Genomic DNA, 17,500 nt, shown 5'->3' on the forward strand with positions numbered 1-17,500 from the left:
ATCGTTAGTATTGGTTGCTTGTGGTTTTAGTGATCTAGGAATTGAAGATTATTCTACTGTTGCATTCATTGTAAAGTTGCTCTGGATATGAGTCAGCTAAATGTCTAAAACATCATAAAAATGCTTGGTTTCAATGAGGAATGCTGTCATAATATATAGGTAGGACTGATGGGTTTTGAAGTCTGATACCAATACTGGTATTTTAGGATTGAAGCTGCCGATTGAAGCCAATATTTAATATCTTTAAATATGATCATTATCATGCCAACAAATTACAACTATTCAGTGTTTCCCCCAGAATTGTATTCTTATCAGGGTGGAAAAGCCTCTGCAGCAGCATTTTGGACACTAAAACTCTCCACTGAAACCCAGACTGATGAAACTCTTTTAGTGTCAGCAGCTCTTTACGGCAGAGTGACCCAAACCACCGATTCAGTGGGCGAGAAACTCTGGGACACATTACTGCCTTTAAATGAAGAATTACTTTCCAAAAACCATAATCAAGCAATTAAATGAATCAATAAAATATGTAAGGAGAATAACATTTCATTGAAGGTTTTACAGATACTTTTATGCAGCTGTGGTCAGGGAGAAACTCTTGATTGTGCTATTTAGACGTATATATATATATATATGACGCAACTAAAGCCTCCAAACAAGCTACCGCTCCTTCTGAGGTGGAACAGGGTTTTTGGCAGAAACCCCCCTCCCTCACCCTCATCCTCCTGCTACGCCCCCCTCCCTCATCCTCCTGCTACGCCCCCCTCCCTCATCCTCCTGCTACGCCCCAACTCTCCGAGGCCTTCTGGCATTTCAGCGGTGTGGATAGATTATTTAGACAGTAATCAGCCAAAGTCAGGCCGAACGTTGATGTAGGCCCGCCTCCAACACATACTGACAGAACCAGCTTGACTTGGCTCTCCAAACAATGTCAAACATGACACAGGTGGGGGTGGAGGGCCGTGTGTGTGTGTGTGTGTGTGTGTGCGTGTGTGTGTGGGAGAGAAAAAGAGGGAGAGTATGACATTGAGTGTGTGTGAGAGAGATGTGCATATAAGTGTCTGCATGTGTGTGTGAGAAGAAAAAAAAAATGTGACATTGAGTGCACACTATTGAGTGTATGCGATCGTGTGTGTGTGTGTGTGTGTGTACCATATGTAAACCATATGAGGAATGGGCCCCTGTGTCAACTGGAATGCTTCAGATGGAACAGGCATGCGTGTGCGCACATGCACGTGCACACACACACACACACACACACACACCATGATGACCATGATGTCTCTCTCTCTCTTACACATGGAGAGCGAGAAAGGCAGAGAGACCGAGGGGGAGAGAGAGAGAGAGAGAGAGAGAGAGAGAGAGAGAGAGAGAGAGAGAGAGGATGAACAGACATAGGAAAGAGAGAGTGTGGAGGGAGAGAAAGTGCAAGTGAGACAGAGAGAGAGAGAGAGGCAGAGAGAGAGAGTCAGAGAGACACAGAGAGAGAGAGAAACAGAGAGAGGATGAACAAGCATAGGAAAGAGAGAGAGTGTGGAAGGAGAGAAAGTGCAAGAGAGACTCAGAGAGAGAAAGAGAGAGAGAGAACAAGCATAGGAAAGAAAGAGAGTGGAGGGAGAGAAAGTGCAAGTGAGGCAGAGAGAGAGTGAGAGAGACAGAGAGAGGATGAACAAGCATAGGAAAGAGAGAGTGTGGAGGGAGAGAAAGTGCAAGTGAGACAGAGAGAGAGAGAGGCAGAGAGAGCGAGTGAGAGAGACACAGAGAGAGAGAGAGACAGAGAGGATGAACAAGCATAGGAAAGAGAGAGTGTGGAGGGAGAGAAAGTGCAAGTGAGACAGAGAGAGAGAGAGGCAGAGAGAGCGAGTGAGAGAGACACAGAGAGAGAGAGAGACAGAGAGGATGAACAAGCATAGGAAAGAGAGAGTGTGGAGGGAGAGAAAGTGCAAGAGACTCAGAGAGAGAAAGAGAGAGAGAGAACAAGCATAGGAAAGAAAGAGTGGAGGGAGATAAAGTGCAAGTGAGACAGAGAGACAGAGAGAGAGAGAGAGAGAGAGAGAGAGAGAGAGAGAGAGAGAGAGAGAGAGAGAGAGAGGGTGAACAAGCACAGGAAAGAGAGAAAGTGTGGAAGGAGAGAAAGCGCAAGTGAGCAACTGAGAGAGAGACAGTGATACTCTCTCTATGTGATATGTGCATGTGTATATTCTTGTAGAGTATTTCCTCTTTGTGATTATGGTTAAATGTATTTTTTTCCTCTACATATTTTCTCTACATTTTCATGGTGGGTTTGAACCACTTCTGCTTGTGTTTTGCTTTTATTGCTTTCATGTAAAGAGCACTGAGTTTCCCTGTGCATGAAATATGCTTCACAAATAAAGTTTGACTTGACTCTGACCTGCCAGGAAAACCACCAAGTCATGAGCCCGACCACCTCGAGTGTGTGTGATGTGATGGATGTGTGTGTGTGTGTGTGTGTGTGTGTGTGAGGGTGAGGGTATGTTTTCTGTTTTGCGGAAATCACAGACAGAAAATAGGAAATCTGGGTTGAAAAATTGAATTTAGATCATTAACAGAGAATACCACAGAACTGGGAGGTAAATAGTTGTGAAGATCATAAAACATTTATTATTTTGAGGAGTTTCTTGCATGAAAAGATAAGCGAAGATAAGCAGAAACGCATTTAATCACGGCAACCTGTGGACAGAGCCGAAGATGGGATGCTGTGAGCATGTGGTGTGTGTGTGTGTGTGTGTGTGTGTGTGTGATTTCTCAGTCCAATGAGCACATCAACACCAGCCAAACAAGGAGCAGGCATTACCATTAACATGCTGCAGTTTACCCCAGGTCACACAGACACACACACACACACACACAAACAAACAATAAACGTATTCAATGACTCTCATTTGCTTTCAAATCCTCATTAACTCTCATACACACTTTCTCTCCCTCACTTGCACACACACACACACACACACACACACACACACACACACTCTTGATATGGCCTACCCTACTTATCCATAACAGATACACAGAATACTATTGGAGCTTGATATAGATATAACACCAAGCACAGTGGTAGCCATTTTAGTAAGTCACCCTTCAAGCATTTATCTTGCATCTAACCTGCATTAGCACTGCGGATGATGTTATGGAAATTATTTAATATACAGTAGAACCAAATGAGGGGACTGTAATGTTAAACTCGGGCCATTTATAGTAAGCTCTAATGGCTGAAAAGAAAAGGAAAACTTGATTTTCCAAAAAGAATCCTCCTGGAAAGTGCGGCATCAGCACCCGAAGACATTCCCTCAACAATCAGCCACTGAAATTTCAATCACAGATATATTTTTGGGAAACGCTGAAAAGTGTCAAGTTTTCAGTCTTCTACGTTTGTGTGGGGCCGCCTAATTGGCAGTAACTCCGGTCCAAATCTCACGGTGCATTTACTCCGTGTCCCAAACCACAGCGCTGACCCGCGGCGGGCGGACGGCGGGTACAGAGCTAGTTATGCGGTGCACCTTTTACCGAGATAGGACTCCCGACGGAGCGGCTGCTGTGGAGCAAAATAACAGGCAGAGGCGACCAAACTGCCCCTCTGAGAGGAACGGAGCTCGGTATAATGGTGACAAGCATTCGCCGTCTCTCACACAAACACACACACACACACACACACACAGTGAGGTAGAGTTGTCAGAGTGAAGGCCATTATCCTGACCGACTGGAGCTGTAATGGCTGCCGCTGAGAAGGAGAGCGTGTCTTTAAACAAGTCAGGGAGAAAACATTCACAGGGACGCACACCCGCTCTCTCTCTAGCTCTCTCTCTCTTTTTCCTCTCCCTCTATGACTGTATTTTTTTTTTTTTGCCATGCAGCAGTGCATGTTGTAGCTTCAAAAGGCTCGAGGACCATCTACATAGCTGTACATTTAAAAACGCAACAGGCAATGACTTGTATATACTTTGCGCAATCAACTGGGACCGAACAGATGAACCGTGAATTTGCCGCTCACTTCATAAAACACAGGAACGGTTCATTTGGTTCAAACTTTTGATTTACGGCCTAACAAAAATTGAGATTAATTAACTGCTGGCTCCAGTTGGGGAGTTCATTTCCAAAATGCTGTATATCAATTTTGGAAAAAAAGAGACATCATTAACTGAAGTTCATCATCCAGTATCTCCAAAATATTGGGGATCCAATTTGTAAAAGTGTCATTTTGCCAGCCAAAGTGCCATAATTTGTTTTGAGTGCTATCAATTATTTTGTAAGCACTGGTGTCACTTTTTTCAAGGGTGGCTATCTCATTTTAGAACAGAAATCCTCTTGTTATCCACAGTCTTGCTGCTTAAAACCAAAAGCAAACACAGCAGACCTGGGTCAAATGTTACTTACGGATAATTCTTAAAGATGGGTGCGTCACCGCTTGTGTACAGACTGCAGATGGTTTGTGTGTGTGTGTGTGTGTGTGTGTGTGCTCTGGCACATATGGATGTGTTTGATAAGTGTTAGTCTTTACTGACCTATTAATACCATCTTTGGTCTTATCAGCTGGTCTTGATGTGTTTTTGTGTCTGCTGTGATGTGGCGATGTGTTATGTATTGTCAAAGCCTGTCTGCAAGCCAAATTCCCTCTGCTGGAGTGTAAAGATTTGAATCAAATTAGAGAACTGAACCGAGAAAGCCATCGTATTGGGTTATCAAACATGCCAATCAATATTCTGTCACATGTCCAGTTGGGTACGACCGATACGGATACTTTTGGACTAAATCTGCCAATCACAATATTCTGTGCCGATATTGAATATCTTTAAATTTGACAATTTTCATGCCAGAAAGTTCCAAAAATTGCTTGTATTCTGTGTTTCCTCCATATTTATATTCATGGCAGGGTGGAAAAGCCTCTGAAACAAAACATCCACTGAAACCCAATAACAATAATAATAAACCACATTCACGCATACTTGTGTGGAATCCCATCTAGATTTTGCATTAGAATCAACTCAATTTAAGGGCTTCCCATAGATAACAAGTGCAATATCGATCCAATTATACAATAAACATGTAATCAAACAAACTGAATCATATCCATCATATCCAGTGGAATAGAATCTCTAACAAAAGAGGGACGGACTCATCAGCTGTCGTGGAAATTGAACCTGTGATCCTCCGGTGACAGGAGGATCTCTTTCTGCACTACGGGGTTTCACCGTCAGAAAAACCAGGGCTTCAATAACCGGCTCAGCGAGTCCACAGCTAACCAAAACCAAGGCGGTACACCTATTGTGTCAAGTCCCACAGATCCTCCTTTGATAAAGGCTGACACCCGCTGTTCTCTTCCCTCTCGTCTGCCTTTGATCATTTTATAGGCCTCTGATAAACTCCTCCGCAAAATGACGGACGCCGTTCTCTTCTCCGTTCTCCGTCTCCTTTCATCTCGGCAGCGTCTCCGCGTCTTGTTTCGTTCTCGCGGCGCTAATGATAACACCTGTGGAGCGCCGAGGGTTCGCAGAAGCGGGATTATTATATTATATCTTTGTTCTGCATGTGTGTGTCTGTGTGTTTTCAAACCTCTACCTTAACAGGTGGATTAAGAGCACATTGTCTCTTGGAAGTATCGACTTGTGAAACAGCCGCCATCTGTCCCACCTGATCAGGTCACTTTTAGCTGTAATTAGATTTTGGAAGCAGCTGATGTACTGCAAATTATGTGTGCGTGTGTGTGTGTGTGTGTGTGTGTGTGTGTGTACAAAGTCGTGCCTGCAGGTGGCGCCCCCAGGTATGTATCCCCCTGGGGAGACTGTACACCCTCAGGGAAAGGAAAGACATTTCTTTCATCTTCCCTCCATCTCTCTCTCTCTCCCTCTCCATCTTTTTTTTTTTTTCCCCTTGTTCTCTCATCCTGTCTCTCCCAGCTGGAAGGGATCTGGGCTCCCACAGCTCTCTGTCATATTAAAACCCAGAGATCAAAGAAGAAGAGGACTGGAGAAGAAAAGGAGAGAGAGAGAGAGAGAGAGAGAGAGAAATGACAGGAATAAAAATAAAGGAGATGATGTGGGGAAGTGACGTGAAGAGCAGGGAGAGAGAAAGGGGGATCGATAGACAGAGTGTGAGATAGGGAGAAAAAAAGAGAGTAAAAGATAGAGAGCGAAGATGAAGCCAGAAGAAGGGCTTCAAGTATTTTTATGTGAATTATGATGTGTTGAACTAAGAAATGGCAAAATTCATTCAAATTTACTCAATATCGCAAAAAGCTTTTAGATTCAAGATTCAATAATTTATTGCCATATCAACCTTACAGTTGATTTATGCTCACTTGGGGCAGAAAAGTTTTTTATCAATAAAAAACTATATGTGATCAACAGCCGTGGAAATGCCTATGTCGAATAATGATGTGTGAACTGGAGGTTTTTACATGGGAAAATATCTTTTTCACGTTTTTTGGTTTTTGTTTTTGTTTGGTATGGATGCCACTTTTATGTGAGACCGAATTGTGTTGATGTCCAATATTCTCGCCAGCCTTTCACCTGATGAAATCCAAGTCGTGGGAATACTTCGACCCAGTGAAAGTAAACTTTACTGCAATTTTTATACCCAGGCTCGTTCACAGAGGTTGGGCTTGCTCAGGGCGTCCTTGCATCAACTGAAAGAGGGAGACAGCTATTTCTCACAAATTGGGGGACGGGGGGTGGGATGGTTTTATCATATACATGTGCTGATTTGGCTTAGAGACTGTAGGATTTTCATTAGGTCCTTGTTGAACTGCCATGGCTGAAATGCCTGTGGTAGTAACCTTTAGTGTTTACGCTATTTCTCACTACAGTTGCATTAGAAGAAATTTCTCTACAAAATCAAATTGCTTGCAAAAGCGTTTGGCTAGCTAATAGAAGGTTTATTTCAAGTTCCCTGGTTTTCTGATAAGATACCTCATGCCATTTTACAACTTTACATTGTTTGATTAAGGTTTTGCATATTGTTTATTGGACTTCTTCATTGTAAGTGGGATTAATCTTTTGTTGAGGGTGTAACGTTAGTGCAGCAGGCCTTGCTAAGTGTATGTTAGCTGTAGCATAAGTTGTTGAGTTGTGAGCATGTAGCTAGCACTAAGCTAGTTTTCACTTTTTGGATAATTCAACTTCAATGTGATATTTAGAGAGGATGATAACAAAAGTACCAGATGCTGCTGCTGCTGTTGTTTTTAGTAATGTAATTGAAATAGTAATTTGTTAGTTATAATTAGCCTATTTGTTACTGGGAAAATGTACTGCCATTACCCTAATGTGTTACTGAATCATGTTTTTTGGATGCAGGGAGCGAGGGAAACAAGGAGGTGAAGGTGAGAAAAGCTGGACAGAAGTAGAAAGAGACAGGGAGAGATGAAAAGAGAGTGAGAGAGGAGAGAGACGGTGGAAACAGCGGAGAGCGAGAGAGTGATTGTGTAGTCCATGTATGTAGCTGAGAAAAAGACAGGAGGTGTGGAGAGAGAGTGATGGGTATAAAGGAAGGAAGACAGAAAGGGCAACAGAGCGAGAGATGTGACAGAGAGGTGGAGGAGGAATAAAACACAAACTGGTAAAGTGAGAGAGGAAAGGTGGGGAGAGAGAGAGAGAGAGAGAGAGAGAGAGAGAGAGAGAGAGAGAGAGAGAGAGAGAGAGAGACTAAAGGTTCTCTCCATGAGCGCAAAAAGAAAATCTAAAAAGTAAATTCACCACTTAACCAAGGTGACTATAGATTAACACTCTGATCTCTCTTCTCACACACTCACATATTTACCCATACATGTTTCACACCACAACCCTACACAAGCACACAAGCATACACTCTCTCACTCTTACACACACACACACACACACAGCTGGCCCAATCCTAGCCCCACAGCAGCACCTACTGGTCACTTGTTCAGAATCCCTACTGGTCTCCAGTGGTTTGGATAAGGTGGACCATTCGCTTTCAGCTGTCTTATTAGCACTACACACACACACACACACACACACACCTACACACACACGTGATTTCACACATTAAGTATGCACCCGCACACTGCAAGATTTCATGAACAAACACACAAAAGCAGATATTATGTATGCATACCAACCTGCATATACACAAACCAACACACGCATTCCCCACAAGACTTCACGTGCACGTGCACGTGCACGCGTTATGCATGCACATGCGAGCGTGCACACAGACACACAGCGAGCCCGGGTTGATTTATGAGTGTGTGGCCGGGCTTTGCATGATTTATCCTGGTAAAGCTGCTCTGCGCACCTGAGGGACTCAACTCTCCACCTCATACTGCACGGAGACAGGAGAGCAAGCCTAGTTAGTTAGGGAGAGGCTGGGAGAGTGAGTGTGTGTGTGTGTGTGTGTGTGTGTGTGTGTGTGTGTGTGCACGCTTACATGCTCGTTTGTGTATATTCAGGTGTATGCATACAATATGGGTTTATGTGTTTTTCTTGTATGTGTGTGTGTACGCTTTTTTTGGTTTGTGTGTGCTCAGAGATGTACTGTATGCATACAAAATGTGTGTGTGTGTGTGTGTGTGTGAAATCTTGCAGTGTGTATGTTTGTGTGTAAAGGTGTGTACACCTGTGTATGTGCGTACATGCTTGTGTATGCTAAGGTGTGCACGTGCGTGTGTGTGTGTACATGCTCGTACAAATTGCATTGCTTGTGTGTTTGTGTGTAAAGGTGTGTGCACCTGTGTATGTGTGTGTGTGTGTGTGTCAAAATGTGTGTCAAAGTGTGTGTGTGTGCATGCATGTATTCCTGCCTGTGTGTTTGTGTGTAAAGATGTGTGCTGCATGCTAAGATTGGGAGGTGTGGGAAGGTGTGTGTGTGTGTGTGTGTGTGTGCGCATGTGTGAAATGTGTGTGTGTCTGTGTATGAGAGAGAATGAGAAAGAAAGAGAGATGAAGAGTATATTTCAGAGAGACGTATGAAAGGAAACGTGTGTGAATCCACTTACAGTCCACACATGCATACGCCAGCATTACCACTCCTGCACAGGTATGTCTGTGTCCGTGTGTGTGTGTGTGCGTGTGTGTGTGTGTGTGTGTGAAGACTTGCCTACGCCTGTGTAACAACATCCCCAGTGGCTTGTATGAAGCCTACATCCCACCATGAAAGATAACTCAGTCCCTCAACAGTCTAATGGGTGAGGACACACAGCAGCTCCACTTCTCTGTGGAGGAAATGTCTGCTGAATGGAGACCAGGCCCGTTCGCTCACATGATACAACCGCACCGCTTCACAGAATATATACTCTACGTGAGTAGCAACTCAAAATGTACTAACTGTGCATAATCTCATAAAAAAAAAGTCATAAAAACTCAATCTATTCAGTGCCCATAATGTTGTAAAATGCTGCACATAACCAGTGATGTAGTGCTGAATAAAAAGTAGTAAACTCTGACCTCCAGTCGGTAATCATCAGGAACTGAATCACAAAATCAATATGTTTTTAAGGCTGACTCAATGGCACAAACCTTCTTTGATTAAAAAAAAGTTGCACTTTGAAACGATTCATTAAATTCTTTCATTCCCCTGCTTCAGTTTAAGGTTAGAGACGTTGGTGTTGTGACCGGAGGAACGGCTGAAGTCCCAAGCCACTGGAAAAAAAAAAACATTATCTTATTCCCCTTAAATTTGGTTTGCTTTCAAATTATAATCTGTCAATTTCTCATTTTTTTTTACTATTTTGTCTCCATCTTTGTCACTCAGCCTCACTGCTGTGGTGTTTCTGCACTGCACTTCCCAGAGATCACCTGTCAATCAAACAGTGTGGGCGGAGCTTGGATTTTCTGTTTCTGCAGTTTGAGTTTCTCTTTTCTCTGTCTGTTCAGACATGGTGGCTATCGCTGCTCATGCTAACTACCCAGTTCTTCTTCTTCTGTTGATTCCAAACAAACCGGAAACGTAAAACGCATCACTTCCTGTGCAGCAGGACAGAGCTACCAGACACAGCACATGGAAAAGCTTGAGCTGGATAGAGGTTGAATCACTGTTGGGTTTTATCAGTTGGTGTTAGAGAGCAGAAAAACAGACATTTTTTAATATGAAAATGTTGCAGACTCTGGCCCTGGTGGGAGTAATGTAGGCACATACATCTCTATACAGTATGTGAACTTGAGTTGGACAGCGTGTGTGTGTGTGTGTGTGTGTGTGTGTGTGTGTGTGTGTTGGAAGGCGGTAGCGATGCAGCTTGGTTCTCTGTGTTAGTTTCTAATGCTGGCTGGCTCCAGCTGCTGTCAGAGTATAGAAGTGTTGTCAGACCAGGGGAGAGGAGCCCCAGGCGAGCTGCAGGGGCCCCTGACACACACACACACACACACACACACACACACACACACACACACACACACACAGATGCATTATTAAATAAGAGAGACCCACACACAAATTGAACAGAGCAAAACAGGAACATCAGAAACACACACGTATCAACTCTCTCAAAACACAGAGAAAGAGAGGGAATATTAAATACAGTAAGACACACACACACAGTTTGAATAGAACAAAAAACACACACACACACCTCATAACAAACAAGTCCTCAGAGAGAGCCGTCTCCCCTCAGAGGTGAAGATCGACCCAGGCAAGGAGGGAGTATGTGTGTGTGTGTGTGTGTGAGAGTGTGTGAGTGTGTGTGTGTGTGTGTGTCGAGGTTCAACTGTCCGCGCTCACCACTTCAGGCAGCTCAGCGGCTTGTGGCTTTGCTTCTTAATTGGTTGATTTGCAACCAAGTGTACGGCTGTCTGGGTTTTTGACACATGCTCACAACTGACACACACACACACACACACACACACACACACACACACAAACATTCAAAAATGCCCGCACACACACACACACTCTTGGAGGCACAAACACACACATTCATTGATGTACACGCACTCCAACAAAAACATACAAACACATAAATGCGCACACACATATGCAAAAACACACAAATGCATAAAGGCATTCATGGCTAACAAACAAATATGTGCACAAACACACACACACACACACACACACAAAACCACAAACACGTACACACACACCAAGACGTATGCACAGATGTATGAATACACTCTGAGCTGACACACACACACACACACACACACACACAGTAATACAGCGCAGGCCTCTATTTGCTATGCAGCTCCAGCATCTCCAGCCGGCTCTCATTAATACACACTCAACTGACAGCTCGCCGTTGCCATGGCGACCCCCCCTACCTGTTGCCAAAAGGGGCTGGGAGTTTAGGGGCTTGTGAACGCAGCTCAAAACTATCGCAGTTCAATTTTCACTGTGTGTCAGGGAGCCACGGGCGCTGCTGGAGGCGCGCACAATTACCCACTCGGGAACAGAGAAGAGTTTCATTCATTTTCAGTGCGATTCAATCTGGCTCGGTTCAATGCCAACCAATAACCTCTTCTGTACTCTGTGCTGTGAGAAAAGACCAATTCTCCATAGAAGTAAAATAGGCCTACTTCATTATATCTGTTCTCTTCATTTAGCTCTCCTCTGTTCTGTTGTATTCTTCCTTCTAAGAGGATAAGATGAAACTTTAGCTCGGGGGAAGTTGGGTCTTTGCAGCATCAAAAAGTACAAGGATACAGCAAAGAAGAGCAGGATATAAATAAGAATATAGCAGATGAGCGTTATATAATCATCCACAACTGACAGTTTCAACGTTCAAACATGTTAAGTACAAATGCATAGATTAAAGTATGAAAAAAGTATGGATTACAGCATTATAAGTACAAAAAAGAAAACAATGGAATATGTGCAAACACAAAATAAGTGAAAACTATAAAAAATATCAACGTATGTCCAATATTTAACAAATAAGAGTGCTATGAATATTATTATTTTACAGTGGATTTTATTTTCCATCTTATGTTCTGCATTCCTCATATTTTTACTATTGTTATTCAGTGGGTTTTATTTTCCATCTTATGTTATGCTCATTCTATGTCTATTTTCATGTGAAGATGCATTTTATGTATTCTATTCTCCTCTTTATCTTATTCTCACTATCATTATCAAGTTTTATGTGAAGCACTTGGTGCATGTAACTTCTCTGTTGTAAAGCACTTTGAGCTGCATTTCTTGTATGAAAGGTGCTATACACATAAAGTTTATTATTATTATTATTATTATTATTATGAATATATATTGTTATTTGTATTATTTTCACTTATTTCTTTCTGTAAAAACATTATCTGCTACTGTATTCTAATCTGTTTAATTCATCATTCTATGCAACTCTATTCTAACTAAATTAGATTCTATTCTTCTCTTGATTCCTGTCCTATTCTACTGTGCACTCTTCCACACAGTAGCAGAAAATGCTTCTCCAGGCTCAGACCATGTGTCATCGCAGCAGCAGAGAACAGGACAGCAGAGAGCGATCAAATACAATCAATCACAAACACTGAATATATCTTCGACATGTTGTAATATAATTCCCGGTTATAACAAGGAGCGGTGATTCTATTGTTTTTGCTATTCATCATCTACTTGTTAAACCGCTTCTCTTTCACACGATTATCCAGTCTGGAACGAAGCGGACGAGTTGCAACATCCTGCCGGGAACAAACTGCACATGTCGGCGCTTAAGTCAAAGTGAAACAAAACAGAGACAGCTAGCAGAGAGATTTAGATACACAACACACACACAAGCAATAACAGCTGCTGTGACTTCAGACTTCTGTGTGTGTGTGTGTGTGTGTGTGTGTGTGTGTGTCAGAGAGGGGGCTGAATGTATGACAATGTATATGAGAAATTTGATCATGTCACTTGGATTTGGACATGAGGTATTTCGGTTGAGTCATTTTCTATGTTACCACACACAGCATTTGCACTTGTTTAACACACACTTGCTCCACCCCCCCCCACCCCACCCACACACACACACACACACACCCCATTCACCACCTACACACACACACACACACACTCGCAGGCCTCCAGGACCAGGCAGACTAATGGAGTTGTTTGAGTCACTGTGACGGCTGTCGGCGGAATGAGCTGACGGTGGGGGGCGGTGTGTGTGTGTGTGTGTGTGTGTGTGTGTGTGTGTGTAGGGGTTGGAGTGGGGGGGGGGGGGGGGGCAGCCGGGCCTTCAGTAGGTCATTAATACCGACTACAGCGGCCCGCCTCGACCTCTGCCACTTAACCCCCTTCACACTAATACCTGCTGTAAGACAGATGAGGAAAACAGCTCAGGTCTGCACTCTGATAGATGGAGGGAACTCGCTCTATGCTAAATCCCTTTGTGTTACAAACTGGTTATAGACAGGATCACAAAAAAAACCTAAATAATAATAATAATAATGATTTGATGAGTTATACTGCACTTATCTAAACAGTTACACAGTGCTTTATGTGATAAATCAAAATGGGAGTAATAGCTAAAACGAGAACAAATGAAGAAAAGTTAATAGAATACAAAAGGGCAAAAAGGAGCAACAAGAATAAAACAGATGCATTTTAAAAGTGTTTTAAAGGAGGACACTGAGGTTGCTAGTCAGACTTTTGCCTATTTTAATGTTGACATTCTCTCAATGAGGACTCCAGTACAGTTCCAATAAAGACCGAGGATCAAAAGCCATCAGTCTGGTTTTTTTCCTCATACTGTTTTGAAGTACAATCCATATTATATATTGGATGAGACAGCAAAAAAGTCTTGTATCGGGACTTGCATGTGTTAAACTTCAGATCACTGTCTCAATATATATTACACTGAGACGAGATACACTTTATTAAATCTAGAGGGCAACTGAGGTGTCGCGCCCCAGCAGAGAAACCAGACAGACACACACAGTACCAGCAGCAAGCAGCGAAGACAGAAGACAGCAACACCAACCCTCATAACTATTAACCATCATAAAAGCTCTGATTGTGATTGGTCTGTGTGTTCCTGTTCTTGTGTGTATGTGAGCTTTTTTTGTTTGTTTTTTTTATTCATCCAGGGAAAGTTTAATAAAATCTCTTCATATTTATTCAACTCATTCACTTTCCTGATCCAGTTTTTCCCCAAGCCGGTCTGGGAATCAAACTAGTAAACGTTCCAGTCTCAAACCTGCTTCTCTAACCACTAAACTACTGCTGTTCCCTTTGTTTTACACACTGACTGTACATCCTGGTATTATGAGAAAGGAAACACCCAACTCTAACCCCTTCATAAAGGGCAATATATAATACAGTCTGTACAAAGACATGAATATGAGTAGAATGATGCATGCGGGTTTAAGCAGTATTACAATCATATTCTAATTAAAGGATAAGGCCGGTGATTTTAATGCATTGCTTACCGTCAACAAATCCTATGAAAATAACAAAATCAGCAATTTCATTGTATTAAAAAAACGATTAAAAACACGTCACAGAGCCATGCCGTTGTTCTGGGTAACATATTTCATCATCACGATGCACCGGGCCGGCCGACTTTTTCCTCAAACAACTTAATAAGCCGGCTGTAAACACGTTTGCGATCTCAGGAAAGTAGTTCCGTAGAACCAGAAGAAAATAGTCCCCGGCGTAATGAAGAATTTGTTCCCATTTGAATTTGATTTGGTAATAACTACAACAGCCTGACTTTTCATGGTAACAGTTAGCGATTTTTAAAATTTAAACTATGTCTTTGTGAGCTGTATTTAAAGGTTTTTAGCTTACAATTGGAGCCAATGACTTCCGGGTTGACGGCTAAAAACGGTACATGGGAAGTCAGAAAGTAACGGGAGTAGAGCAAACGCATTGTTGATTTTGTTATTTTCATAGGATTTGTTGACGGTAAGCAATGCATTAAAAAACACCGGCCTTATCCTTTAAGCTTGATTGTGTGGAAACACATCGCTGTTGTCAGGTGAAAACCTTGTATCTCCAAAATGTCAACTTTTCATAAACTAAGAAAAACAGACTGATTTTTAGCTTGATGGCCTCGCATTTTCATCTGATTAGCTGTGAAAAGGTTTCATAAGTCAAAACATGAAAATCATCAAAATTACTGTCAGGAGGTTTTCACCTGACAGTGACGATATGCTGCTTGGTGCACACACACACACACACACTACCCATGAGCACTTGCGTGTTCAGTATGGGTGGTCCCAGCAGGAAACGAACCCCTCACCCCGGCAGCGTCCGTGCCTCGCTCTGCATATCGAGCTAAACAGGACCATGCACGGTTTATGTTATTTACTGAATCAACATTATGTTATACAGTGAAACAAGAGACTCCCATTTCTTCTTTCCATGACTTAATGCGTCTTGCGGATTTATGGTGGAAATTCCTCGCTTCTTAACCTCTTCGTGGTCGCCGCCCGCTCACGCGGGGCCGGGGGAGTGACGGAACTGGGTCGGGTTCTGGATTGAATCTAGGCCACTCATACAGGCATTCACCGAGCTCAGGGGTGATGGATTGCGTAGGTGGAGACCGGTTGTAAATCACTTTGTGTTCGGGTAGTCGATGGTATCAAGTGTGCACTTAATGTCTAGACATATAACAGACAGATACAGAGTGTGTGATGTTCCTTAATTGGGTAATGTCATAGAAAAGTGCTTTCTGTGGTTCCTGTAATGGTACTTGTCTTACAGTCTTCAAAATATTCAAATTCTAACTGTTTGATTGAATTGAGCTGATACAGGAGAAACCCACCTCTGGACACCCTTGTGTTATATATTGTTAATTTGTGATTTTCAATGCATTTCCGGAGTTATTTTTGTCATGAAGTTTTATAATTAGCTTTTTTGGTGTACCCACTTTCCCTAAACTTGTCTCATCCTCTTCTGCTTCAGTCAGTGATTTCCTACGTTTCCCAGACTTTTGACAAAACCCCCCACGTGAGAACGGGAGCAAACTTGTTGCTTTCAATCAAACCACTTCTACGATGGATTTCTCTCCCTGTACGATTGTTGGACATCTGGCTCTAGAAAGAAAAGCCCTTGCTCTTTGATGCTGAGGTACTGACATCCAAACCAAAAATCAAAAATACACCAAACAGAATGGATCCAGAAATGCAACGTACATCACCAATAACTGCTAACTTTAACCGTGTTAAAGTGTTTTAGGGTGGATTTTTCAAAAGCTTGTGTCTTCTGTGTGTTTGTGTTCATACATACATGCATACCTTATTCAATCAGTGGTACAGAAATGCTTATCAGGTACCACTAACACTGCTCAGGGTTTGAAGTTTCACTCCTACTGTGGCCAACCATGCTAAACAGGGTTCCCACACCTTCTTAAACATCAAATTCAAGGACTTTTCAAGGACTTTCCAGGCCCAATTCCCTCAAATTCAAGGACCCAACACGGCATAGTTTGAGACACGGATCAAGGTTAATTACTGTTACAACACTGAGAACTTTTCTAATGAGAACTAGCAGGCTTTAAAGAAGCTCACAGACAACAATTAAAAAGAGAGAGAGGCTTGAATGTGTGAACACTTCTCAACAACTTCTCTAAATTCAAGCACTTTCAATGACCCATGTCTATTTATGTCTATTTTTAAAAACTTTCAAGGCCTTGATTTTTTTTTTCTCAAATTCCCAAACATTCAAGGATTTCAAGGACCCGTGGGGACCTTGGCTAAATATTACCTCATGGGAGTGTAAGGCACTTCGGATGAAAGCGTCCACCAAAGAGCATGTATTATGTTTTCTATTTGTCTACGTGTTTGTGTGCATATAAAAAGCGTATTCCCCTACCTGCTCCTGCCTCTCCAGCCAGCGGTCCACCATGGGGTGATTGGCGCTGAGCGACGACCGGGCCGTTTCTCTCTGAAACTCTCTCTGGTTGGACCAGGTCCCTGCGTCCCGCGGCAGGCTGCGGTACGTGTCCATACCTTTACCCTGCACAGACACAAACACATCAGACATCTGGCTTTCACATTTACATTTAAAATTGTGTTTCTAAGGCATTCCCCAGTAATGCTTAATTCAGTTTTTGCTTGGTTGTCTCTTAGTCCAACATTTCTTTACTTATTGACAGATCACTGTAAGTTTTAGCTTTGGAGAGAAATGGGGAGCGCCACTTTTATTATGTGAAACAGATCTGCTGTAGTTTTTCTTCAAGAAATATTTGTAGGCCTCTGAATGGAAAGACATCAGAAGGAGGTTTTACATCTTTAAATCTTGACACCTTCTCTTCTCTCCAAACTTCAAGAGTTTTGTTCCAGAACAAGACACCATTTGAAATAAACTGATGTCTTCTCTGACAAAAGTGTGAAGCAGCTTACAGATCACTATTAAAGTAATAAGTCACCTTCTGTGTGTTTGAAAGATTGATGAATTTCAGGTAGCAATTTTCCTTTCCAAAATGGATTCACAAAAGTCTTCAGTTCCTCTGCAGAAGGAAGACACTGATGTACCACATATAGCTGAACGCCAACCATTTCCTCCATCAGAATCCTAATCATCCTATATCAGCACGTGTGTGTGAGCAGCTATCTCGGCTGTCTCTTCCCGCTCTCCTACCTTCCTCTCCAGGCTGTTGGTGCCGGTGGAG

The 17,500-nt window shown here is 42.6% G+C and overlaps 2 protein-coding genes across 7 annotated transcripts in view; one reads left to right on the forward strand and one right to left on the reverse strand.

Moving 5' to 3' along the window:
- The window catches only part of crema (cAMP responsive element modulator a), a 492,677-nt gene that overhangs the window by 320,225 nt on the left and 154,952 nt on the right, over positions 1 to 17,500 (forward strand). The gene's annotated exons all lie outside the window — the stretch shown is intronic.
- pard3ab (par-3 family cell polarity regulator alpha, b) overlaps positions 1 to 17,500 on the reverse strand; it is a 272,576-nt gene that overhangs the window by 142,450 nt on the left and 112,626 nt on the right. For all 6 annotated transcript variants that reach the window (XM_071906610.2, XM_071906609.2, XM_071906608.2 and 3 more), the window contains exons 4-5: positions 17,470 to 17,500; positions 16,702 to 16,845 (exon numbers count right to left, since the gene is read on the reverse strand). The exon at positions 17,470 to 17,500 is cut by the window's right edge and continues 157 nt beyond it. In XM_071906610.2, the coding sequence (XP_071762711.2) occupies positions 16,702 to 16,845; positions 17,470 to 17,500 (175 nt within the window). The remainder of the gene's footprint in view (positions 1 to 16,701; positions 16,846 to 17,469) is intronic.

The sequence above is a fragment of the Centroberyx gerrardi genome, chromosome 13 (assembly GCF_048128805.1).
Source record: "Centroberyx gerrardi isolate f3 chromosome 13, fCenGer3.hap1.cur.20231027, whole genome shotgun sequence".
NCBI lineage: Eukaryota > Metazoa > Chordata > Actinopteri > Beryciformes > Berycidae > Centroberyx > Centroberyx gerrardi.